The sequence below is a fragment of the Dendroctonus ponderosae genome, unplaced genomic scaffold (assembly GCF_020466585.1).
Source record: "Dendroctonus ponderosae isolate FM_Combo_2020 unplaced genomic scaffold, Dpon_F_20191213v2 Dpon_F_20191213_4, whole genome shotgun sequence".
Classification (NCBI taxonomy): domain Eukaryota; kingdom Metazoa; phylum Arthropoda; class Insecta; order Coleoptera; family Curculionidae; genus Dendroctonus; species Dendroctonus ponderosae.
The window spans coordinates 12,867,675-12,879,408 of NW_026018611.1; the positions used below are offsets into that span (position 1 = coordinate 12,867,675).

Genomic DNA, 11,734 nt, shown 5'->3' on the forward strand with positions numbered 1-11,734 from the left:
CTGATTTTTTATGCTCTTCCTACTTCATTCGTTAGAATCTTGTAGCAATTATACTGTATATTAAAACCTCCACAATTCAAACAATTTCCGAATTTAAATGTTTTACAACAGCAGTAGTATCAAATTATCTTGATTTATATTATTGCATAATTTATATTTTTGTTTAATTTTTTAAATTCGAGTTTTTTTTTTAGTTTCAGTTAAGCCGACATCATGTTCAAGAGTTTTATAAAGGGTGTGACTTCCGACCGCGATGACAAAGATAAACGGAAGCGAGATAAGAAGGATCGCAAAGATAAACAAAAAATGGACCGGGGCAGTTTGTCGGCCGAAGATCTTTTGAGATTAGAGGTGAGTTCAATAAAATTTATCACTATTTGCATTTGGTCTTAGAGAACGACGATGGCAACGATATATGTTTTATTAAAAATCGATTTTTGCCAACCCTCTTGCGTCCATATTTGAGCATAGGTCTCCCTTAACGACTTCCATCTCTCGCGGGATTTTTATCTATTTCCATCCATTTTAGTCCTGCCGTTCGCTTGATGTACCATCTTGTACCATGGGTATCGGTCTACTTCTTGATCTTCCTCCCAGCCATGGTCTCCATTGTATTATTTTGGTGTTTCATCACTCGTCTTCTCTCCTTGCTACAGGCCCCGCAAAGCCCCATTTCATCCGGGTTACCCTTTCTATTACATCCTTGACCTGTGTATATTGTCTTATGTATTCACTTGTCTTCCTATTTCTCAAGGAAATACCCATCATTGTCCTTTCCAAACCTCTTTGTGTTCTTTATAATGTTTGTATTGCATTTTTTGGAAAGGTCCATATGTTAATACTGGCAATATACTGGTCGAACACTTTTGATCAATTTGTGCGTATTCGATCTTTATATTTTTTAGCATTCTTGAAAGTTTGCAGAAAGCTGCTCAGCTTAGACGCCTTCTTCGTTCTATTTCGGCAACTTTATTTCCTTTTCCTATTTGTATTTGTTGTCCAAGGTATATGTACTCCTCGACGTTTCCCAATTGATTGTTGTCTATACTTATGATCGTCTCTTCTTCCCGGCTCATGATTTTAGTTTTCTGCATGTTCATTTTTAATCTCACATTTTTTTTATTTCTCTTTCAATTCTTCTAACATTCTGCAAAGATCTTCTTTATTGTCCGCTATTATCACCACATCATCAGAAAACCTCAGGTGATTTAGCCTTTGTCCATTGATGTTGATACCTCTATTTGATCATTCAAGTTGTTTGAACACGCTTTCTAGCGCCAGCGTAAACGGCTTTGGGGAAAATATCTATGTCTCCTTGACGTATGCCTCTCTTTATTGGGATTGGTCGGGTATCCTAGTATATTCTTTTTGCAGCTGCAGGCCTTATTTACTATTTATACGTGCCTTATCAATTTCTTCCATGACTGCCCAGTGTTTTATGCTATCAAACGCTTTTTTCTAGCTTTTTCGTAATCTAGGTAGGCCACGAATAAGGGTAGGTTGTATTCGGCTGCTTTCTCGATTAGGATCCTTATTGTTAGAAGATGAACTGTTCGGCTGAAACCTTTGCGGGACGCTGCTTGCTCTGGAGGTTGATAGTGATCCAAGTTTTTTGTTATTCTGTTTGTTATTATCTTCATAAAAAGTTTATACAGATGGGAAAGTAAGCTTATGGTCCCGTAGTTTTGTAACAACCTTCTGTTCTCTACCTCTATCTTCTCTTCTTTTAAACACGTATTATATAGTTTTGTTAACTTTGGGATAACTATATCTTGAGCTTCCTTTACCATTTCTATGAGGATATTTTATTCACTCGGGCTCTTGTTATTGCTCATAAAACTTACGGCGCGGATTACTTCTTCGTTATCTGTTGCTTCTATATTTTCTGAACCTACGTTTGCAACCCTTCTCTCCATAATTTCCTCTGGTTTTACCACTTTTGTGCCATATACATTTTCATAGAACGTCGTAGTTATTTCTATTATTTTGTATTTATCACTTTCTTCTTTATTTTTGTTTCTCATAGCTATTATATGTTGTTTACCTTCTTTCCGTTTGAAGCATATCATAATTTTGTTCATCTCTATGATATATTTAGCCATTTTCTCATAGTATTTTTCAAGATCCTATCTTATAATTTTTCTTGTTTTCCTTTTTGTTTGTCTATACTCATCAGTCTTTATACATTCATCGTCGTTCTATATTTTCTTTGGTTTCTTTTGTTATGTTCCTCGTCTTTGAATGTTTTTTTTATCTGCTACCATCGTTAATGTTTTCGTTATACGACATACGATGGTCACTGCCAGTATTGAATGAGTTCAATGCTGTTATATCTCATATGAGTTCTTTATTGCTAGAGAGGATTAACTCAGTCTCATTTCTTGTTTTCCCGTTTGGTCTTATTCACGACTACCTTCTTCATTGTTTTTTTATTATAGAAGGTATTCGTAGCATAGAGTGTCTTTTTCTAGCATATTTACTAACATGTTGCCTCTGTGATTTCTGTTGCCGATTTTCTTACCGTAGTTGCATTTTATTTTGTTTCGAGCCTTTGCTATTTCCTCGTATATACTTTCGACTTCTGCATCCTCATGTTGTGATGTCGGGGTTTATATCTGCATGAGTTTGATGGTACGTGTTTTGCTTATTGCTATATGATGTATGGTATTATGTCCGATATACCTTTGTAGTTTATAAATATATTAAAAACTCGAATGTTATACCCAAAATTGATTGGTTCGACACTATAACTTTCAGTGTTTGAGCATGTCAAAATGAAATAAAATCTAACTTATTCGGTCATCAAAATCTCCGGCAACAATAATCAAGTCGGTTTCAATGAATATCTACTTTTCTATTATTACCAATATTTTTCAAATCAGCACACATTGATAATATCCACGTGAATATCTAATACTATTTAACAACAATAACGATTTCAATTTGTAATTGACAAACTGATTTGACGCCTATTATATAAGTTAATAAGGCATTTTTCCTAACTGTGTAACCGGTAAAAAGCGCATAACGTTGAGTAAAATGCTAATTATAATGGAAAGTGCACTTGCTGAGGTATTTGCTTACTGTGGGTTAGGCGTATTATAAACATATAATGTAATATGTTTGTGTTATATTTTATGTTAGGTAATGTTTTAATCGGCAAATGATAAAATATTAGACGCTGAAATTGTGCAAATGAATGAAAAAATGACCCAGTTTTTTTGCCACCGCTCACCCCGGGGGGCATTTATAATTGTTAATTCGATTTTAATACTCGCAGATTATAATCAAATATTTGATTTATTTGAGGTCTTGTTTTATTTTTATTGGCTGGAGATATGTATTATCTACTCATTATTCTATCTACAGATATTATAGGTTTCCTGTTACAATCTATCTGAAATTACAATAAATTCCTTTCTATTAATTGTCAATTACTTACCTAACGTTTCGCCGGAAGCTGCTGATAATTTAAGATCGAAAGTGGGTTTTTCAGCAAAGCTAAGACCTTATGCTTCATTTGGAATCTAGGGTCTGAATTTTCAAGTTGTTTCCATAGTTTGACATTAACTCATCCATTCAGAAAGTTTGTATGGCGTAATTTCAACTGTATTTTCCTAAAGCTTTTGGAAATGAGCTCTGAGAGTTTCTTGAAAAGCAGCAAATTATGAAACTGTTTAAGATATTTTTCTATTTTGTTTTGGAGCTTGCAAAGCTCGGATATAACGAAGTGAAGAATTATAAAACGATAGTTTGTAATGCCATACATTGAGACAGCTGAAATAAATAATTGTAAACAGCTAAAGTAAACAGTTAAAATAGCATTCATTATTCATGATGAAGCTATTATGGATTCTGGAGCAATCTGGACTATCACTTGTTTTTATTGTTTTCGTCTTTCAAGCTTCAGTCTCACACCTACGTTTTCTTTTGCGAACATCTGTCCAATGGCTCTATTTCTAATATACAATTTTACCAACGCCAAAATAGTTAATATGCATTATTTGATTGGGCTTGCTAACAGAAATGTACCGGAAGCACGACCGGCAGTTACGCGATTATATTAAGAGATTTGTCCATATTAAGTCACGTTAAAGCAGCGAACGTTCTTAAACTTCCTTAGAAGATGGGTAGGTGGGCGATAGCTATACTCCAATTATTTAAAAGATGTGACTCATACTTATAGATATATACAGGGTGATTCAAAATTGGCGTCATTCGTCTGGAGGTGTTGTCTGGCGGTGTATTAGGAGTACAGAAAAAATAGTAAAAAGAAAGAATTGCTATTAAAAACTGAGAAATTTTCCAAAAACTGTATTAGAAAAGCGGCAACACTGTTTTTAAAGGTAATTTGGCTAATTAACATTACGTAAACACCTGTTGCTTCGTAATTATTTAAAGCTCGGGTAACCATGGATAAATAGAGAAAGTGACAATAAGATAGACAAGGATAAACGGTAAATTCAACAGGAATCGTTGAATAACGGAACCTATTTCGAAACTCATAACCTCGAATTATTAATGTGTTTACAAATAACAAAAACATACATTTGAGTCTGTAACTCCAAACAAGTGCCTGTGTAATCACCTTATTATGCACTCTTCTCGAGCAGATTCACGTATTCGGGTAATTAATTCCTGCTCAACTTATACCGGTGTTCAGTAATCCATTGGTTTAATGTGATACATACGTGGTAGGAAGCCGATATTTATTTGGTGCCTGGGAAAGTGTCAGTTGTGCAATGTTCTGAGTACCCCTGAAAGGCTCTTCTGCAATTATGTCCAATACTTGTTACTCTGTGTATGGAATCCGAAAATCTATTGTCGTCCACTATCGTCCTGGCACCACTCTCATCGCCCTTTGTTGGCGTCAGTTCTTTCAGCTTCTGCTATTTTACTGTAGCATTTCCCCTGAACTTATCGCATATTCGCAAATTCGTGAAAGGAAATTCAAAGTAAGTCACAGTTTGACAAATCATTGTTATTATTGACAAGGGGTATCCACATGTAACCATCTGTTAATGGCAAAAAAAATTGCCGCATTGACATTTTTAATATCAAAAGTTTTCGTAATTTGATGCAAAGATCGTAATTTTTCTTTTTGAATGCTTAAGTATTCCAATATGCTTCCAATTATACATGGAATTCTTTCAAAATAATGCTTAATAACAAAGTTGAAATTCGATTTTCAACTGATAATATCTTCTAGAAGTTATCGAAAAAAATTTTTCTCGTACGTTCCAAGTGAGCCCCTATTACCCCTTAAAAGGAACGACGCCAATTTTGAATCACCCTGTATATGTATAAAAACTCTTAGAAGTTCGAAGTCAGTTGAATATCTCATACGTTCTAGTTTGGAATGTTCTTCATAATGCTTTATTGTCTTAGGTATAAGTAAGTACCTATATCATATTTATCTGGTTCATTTTTCAACTTTTGTTTTCGAATACACTTGCGCGAGAAAAATCTAAAGAAAATTACACTTACTCTTTGCCATTAGCGGAATAATTTGTACGCATGACCATTTTCTTACAATAAACATTATCCAATAAGAGGAACCCATCAGTCGGATAATTTTGAAATGGTCCCATGTTTGATTCATAGCCTATTGCAATATTTAAGCATTCGAAAAGAAAAATTACCTGCTTTAGGAACTTCAAATGAACAATTTTTTTTACAGGATTAAAAAAGTACACTTCTACAACCTTTTTATGTAAATTCAAAGAGGCAACGATGTTTTTTATTGTTATCAGGTAGTTACAGGTAGATAGCTTTTGTCAAGAATAACAAGCATTTGTCCAATTGTGATTTAGTTTGAAATTTCTCTCACAAAATATACACAAATATCGAACATATTTTAGTTATCGGGGACTGCCACAGTAACATAACAAAAGCTGTAAAAACTTACGGCAGCAAAGTGCTCGAGACACTGGACTATTGTCCCAGGAATAGAGTCGACGATCAAGTAATTTGGAGGTATTGCTTATAACAAGTATTGAAAATAGTTGCAGCAGAGTCTTCTAGGAGTACTTAAAGCATTGTACAACATTGCACCGGATAATTATCGAAGGGCAACATCCATACCATGTATGTTAGATACACAGGACACATTAAATCTCTGATTTACAAATAAAACAAACAATATTTCAACTCTAGAATCGTTTGCAGTGTTACGTTTGAATGTATTTCTTAAATTAATGAAAAAAGTAGAGTGGAGACCTTAAATAATCTCACAATCCGGAGAATTCCCAGCCTACATTTTTCCTTACATTTATCCTAAAAATTTTCTTGGTTGTCCATTGAATTATACTACATTTTCTTAAAGTTTAATTGTTAGGCTATGTAATTAGATTGAAAGCGAGAAATAAATTCATTATTCAAATATTTGAAGTACTCAACCGCGGTTCCTTTGCGAGAATCAACAGCATTTTACAGTTAATTAATTCGGTTAAACGCCGGGTATATCGCTTTACATGCGTGACATATTAATATAATTTTCTTTCTATTTGCGGATTCTATTTTGTGTCGAATTGACTTGAACGAATACCAATGGTGTTAGTCAACAAATAATAGTCCATTCTTAGTAAGTAATGTTTTTTGAAGACATTTATTTGGTTTCAGGTTCGACGGTCTCTGAAAATCCGTGGTCGGCGTAAAGATAAGGAGAAACTTCCATCAGGCATCACAGCAGACTACACTGCCGATTTTCTGGCGAGCCTGGAACGAACATCAGAATCCCCACTTATACCCGGATCTCCAAATCAATCAAACAACTTTGAAGGGGGTTACACCCAATCAGATAGTTCGGAAACTAGTCTAAATTCATTAAACCAAAAAAATCTACCACCGTTACCTCCAAAGCCTCCCAAAAGGGGGATTCTCAAGACACCAAGAGTTACCTTAACCCAGGATACCAGTCCAAGTACTGTCAATGGTCACAAAGAGGACCAATCTAGTCACAATGGGCACGACACAATTGATCATGTGAATTTAGTCAGAAATACGTTGCAGAATGAACTGATAACGTATCAAAATGTACCTGGCCACAATGGGTTTGATATAAGAAGTATGAGTAGTCAGTTGCTGGTTATTACATCAACTTCCCCAAGTGCAGATAGTTTGACTGACACTACGAATAGTTCATTTGCCACTCCACCGTTTTCATTGAGCCCTGTAGGAGAATCACAAGGATTTCATAGGTAAGAATTTTTCCACTATTTATTTGCAATAGAGAAGAAAATTTGCTTCTTTGCTTACATCTTGTCATATTTCTGTATCGGCTTATTGAAAATTCGTTATTGAAAATAGTTGATTAAAATAAATTAGATCATTTAGAATATATCTTTCTGATTATGGACATTTTAATTACTGAACTGAAGAGAATAAAATTAATGAATATTTAAGAAAATAGAAAGGCTGGTTGATTTATAATAGTAACTTTGTGATCTCTTGGAAATTCCATTTAAGAAATTAGTTGGAAATTTCTGTTGTGTATGTTTATGCGAAATTGAGGCTGATAGAGAGTACATCTTGTATATTCCAGTGAAGTTTATAGAATAACTGAATAAAACGCCAACATATTTACTTCTGAAACATTGAGTTAACTCTCATTTTGACGATTCTTCTTTTGAACACAATATTTGGGAATTAATAGTAATGTTCTTTTTTCTCTTTGAAACTTATTTCAATCGTTACTGTGTGAGGACGATAAGAGATTAGCTATGAGAGGAAACGTAAAACTAAAAAATTTAAATAAAAATAAATTGTGAAACAAAAAGTATCTTTCAAGAATCTTGATTTACTTAAATATAATATCAAAATTTTGCTCATTTTCTTTAAACCCACACACTTCAAATATAAGAATTGAATATCAAAAATGACCACACCAATGTTCTGTGTTTCAACACAGAACCAAGTTAAAAATGAGTGGCAATGGAAATATATAAATGTTTCAATAAAAATTTGAAGTACATTTCTCATGTTTTATCTATCTGATGATGAAAAAGTCGATTTTGGTGACTAGTTGAAGGACTCTTGTTGATATCATTTTCAAAAACAATCTAATTGCATTTAAATTTATTGGTAGGAAAATATACGAAAATTTGTCGGCTTGCTACAACCACGTATTTGTAGAGCCATTAAGTACTGGTAAACGGTTTATGGTAGATGAAAACTATTTCCAAAATGTTTACTATGAACTTGAAATCCGTATAATATGTATATAAGGTAAATTCAGCATTTAATACATTTAAAATCTCGTCATTAAAACAATAAAGAAAATTATGAGTCATTTTGTAGCACCAAAACAATAAAATCGAAAGTGCTCGAACTGACTGACGATTTAAAAATAAAAAATATTCTTATATATCTTCGAAAATTTTGCGTCTACTTGTTCAGCTTAGCACATGACTTGGAAATCTACAGGAAATTCATTGTTTTACGCGCTTAATAAAAGAACTTCCAACTGAGCTTCCACAATATTTAGACGATATTTTCAACAAAAATATTCAAATAAACTTCTGAAACCATGGAATACGATTTTTATAAGCGAGTGAATATGTTTTAGGTCCACATTTCACTTCTGGATAAATATCCTGTGGTAAGAAACCGCATATCCGGTTAATAAAATACGTTGGAGTTTGCTACAATTTCTAATAATATTCCACAAAATCTTCAATAGAAAACAGATTTTTGTTGCAATTTTGAATGGAAAAGCTAAGTGAATAGTAAACTACACTATGATTATGGCAAATGCATTTTAATAAATTATAATAAGACCAAAAATGCGAGAGCTCTTTTAGAAAACGCGGATTTACGCTCATTCTTAAGCATGTCGTCAATTCAAAGGTTTAAAAGTGGTATTTTCCAACATCATGTAGATAACATTGGAAAATATGCTTCATACATCAAAAGTGAGGCTTTTTGACTGACTGAGGTGGTGAAAATTTTCTTCGCAGCCTGCAGTGGTCATATATGTATTAAGCTTAAGCTGTTATAACAAATTTGCAGATATTTCATAAAAATCAAAATGAGTAGAATAATTCTATTTAACATGGGAACAGAAAGGGAAATGAGATTCAAACAGAAGTTATAGAATGTTTGTACCAAAAAAATTATTGTCGTTTTATTTTTGATGTCTTATTTAGAATTCTTAGAAAACTTAGAATTCTGAAGCTATTGCATTCTATATATTCTATTGCATGTTATGTTGTGATGGTTTATAGCATTTTTTTCGAAAAGAGAATAATATTAATTATTATAAAAATTCATGTTAATGTGTTTAAATTGTTGGATGTTTATTTAAATATTAGCCGGAAGTCATTCATCCGTCAGAATAATAAGTTAGTAATTTAATCTTACTAAACATTTGTCAAAATGAATCAATGTAAAATTAATTTTCTGGAAAATATATGTAGGTAAGTATAATAACATTTCGGAAGATCAATTTAAGTGACTGTCTAAATGATAAAGTTTTAATATGTTATACATCGTTGAATCCAAAATGAAAATATATTTAATTATTTGCCAGTAATCAAACAGGGCCGTATTTAAAGGAACAAAGTCGTTGATAGTTTCGTACAAAAGGAATTTCGACTTAAAACACTTCACGTGTACTTATAGTCGGTTTTTCCTTAGATCTGATATTATCACAAAAAATTGAAATACCAAATACCTATTTGCCACGAATAGGTCATATTCGCAAATTCAAATTAATTTTGTGCGGCACCAATTTTATTGCATTTTTAATTGCCTATCTTTTTTCCCATTTTATCCACAGTTTTATTTTCTGTTTTCAAAATCCCAATAGCTCTTGTGTCTTGGTCGATGTGTTAATTTCAGTACTCTTACAGTAGTCGATAAACAACCATGAAGTAAATCTGTAAAACTGAATATTCTCTGGGTTTGTCTTGGACTAATCTAACACTTTTAATTTAATATAAAGTTTTAATGTTTTTGCTCGCAGAAATTTGGAGGACACCTTATTTTATCTTACTATGTATTTATTATTTATTTCAATTTAGTCAAATAATGTTCAACGATTGCTTAATTTCACTTGCTTTTCTTTCCTATTTTTAGAATATAGGATTTTTCATAAGTGTATTCTCTTTATTTCAGATGGTCCAGAACTTCAAACTTCGATGAAATCAATCTACCTCTTCCCAATATTATACCCATAGTTCTTCCGAAACCAAGAACACTTGTAGTTCAACGACAGAAGCCGCCCAGAAGTGATTTCGGTTTTTCACTGAGACGGGCCATGGTGTTGGAACGGTCGGGAAATAATTCATTAGAAGGTAAGGCTTTGTGAGACAATAATATTACTTGAGGTGAAGATGTGTTAGCTGGTTGATCGCTACTGATTTCATATCGTTTACGGTAGTTTAACCAAAAAAATTTCAGCAAGTTATTTATTTTGCTTTATCGCATTAGTTTATGAAGAAGCCTTGCAAAACTGGATTTTCTCTTGACTACATCTTGGTTTTCCATTAATTCCAGGTGGCGTTAGCATGCGAGCTGTGATATTCGCGGAACCTGGGGCGATGGTTCAACATCATAATGAGACCGGCTTATTACCTGGTGACAAACTGTTAGAAGTTAACGGAGTAACTGTTGAAAATCGTGCAAGGGAGGAAATCATTGATATGATTAAGGCATCAGGAGACAGTGTCACGTTGAAGGTAAGTGAATCATTTCATAGTTCTTACGTTAACTCCTTGATTGGCTCTTTTATTTGTAAGTTGCACAGGTCGTAATCAATGGGTAATGTTTGAAATTAATTAAGCTGGAATTTTACTTTTTAATGTTTCATAAATCTCTATTGTTTGCTGTTGCGTCCTCCATTGATTTTTGCCGAGTGTAAATATTTCTTGTTTTCTCATAATATTAATTACATTACGCAAGTGCAAGATATTTCGACAAGTGGTGTTATTTAAAATTAAGCCCTATTTTGTCAGGTTGTTTCAAAAGAATGTCCAAAGATTTTAGGAGGGTCAGGTTGGGAATTATATAGTATTTATTAGTGCATTCTTTACGTATATTTTCACTTTGTTGATTTTATTATTTTACAACTTTTTTCGCGATTGACAATTCCAACAGAAATAAATCACTCTAACACTACAGTTTTTTATTTACTTGTGTTACCTCATAATATTGCCAGTATTTTAAACAAACCACATTACAAACACTGACGTCTTAAACCGCATAAGAAAGCAGCAAGAAGTAAGAAATTGTTGGGAAAACGAGACTCTTTTAATAAACGGATTCCACCAAGCACCAATATTATGAAACACAAATTCTTGAAAATTTAAAACTAGACAGAAAAAAATGAAAAACGGCTTTGGTGAAATCAAAATCGTAAATTGGAAGATATATATATGTAAAATGTATAGCAAATACGTGGCCTTTAATACCGACAAGCCTTCTTATTGATGGCATAATTGTTCAAGAAGAAATTTATAAAAGTGCTTGCACGTTATTTGCCGCATGGTAAGCTTTATTCTGGTTTAAAAATATCTCATTTCTATGAGGATAAAACATAAATACATGTAATTTAACAAAAAATAAAACTATTGGATGATGCACCGAACCACCCGCAATAGTAGTCACTCTAAAAAAAAAAAACGAAAAATAAATTAAATAGACTATGAAGGCTTTCACGGCCGGTCAGATTACATTTAGGAATGTTTTCCGGGCTTTGAAGCCGTGGTCTATCGGAATTTCTTCCTGACGTTTC

General features: G+C 33.0%; 1 protein-coding gene across 1 annotated transcript in view; it reads left to right on the plus strand.

The window, feature by feature from the left end:
• LOC109537778 (unconventional myosin-XVIIIa) overlaps positions 1-11,734 on the plus strand; it is a 158,599-nt gene that overhangs the window by 15,514 nt on the left and 131,351 nt on the right. The window contains exons 2-5 of the mRNA XM_019904657.2: positions 195-351; positions 6,622-7,199; positions 10,117-10,295; positions 10,498-10,679. Of these exons, the coding sequence (XP_019760216.2) occupies positions 214-351; positions 6,622-7,199; positions 10,117-10,295; positions 10,498-10,679 (1,077 nt within the window). The 5' untranslated portion in view covers positions 195-213. The remainder of the gene's footprint in view (positions 1-194; positions 352-6,621; positions 7,200-10,116; positions 10,296-10,497; positions 10,680-11,734) is intronic.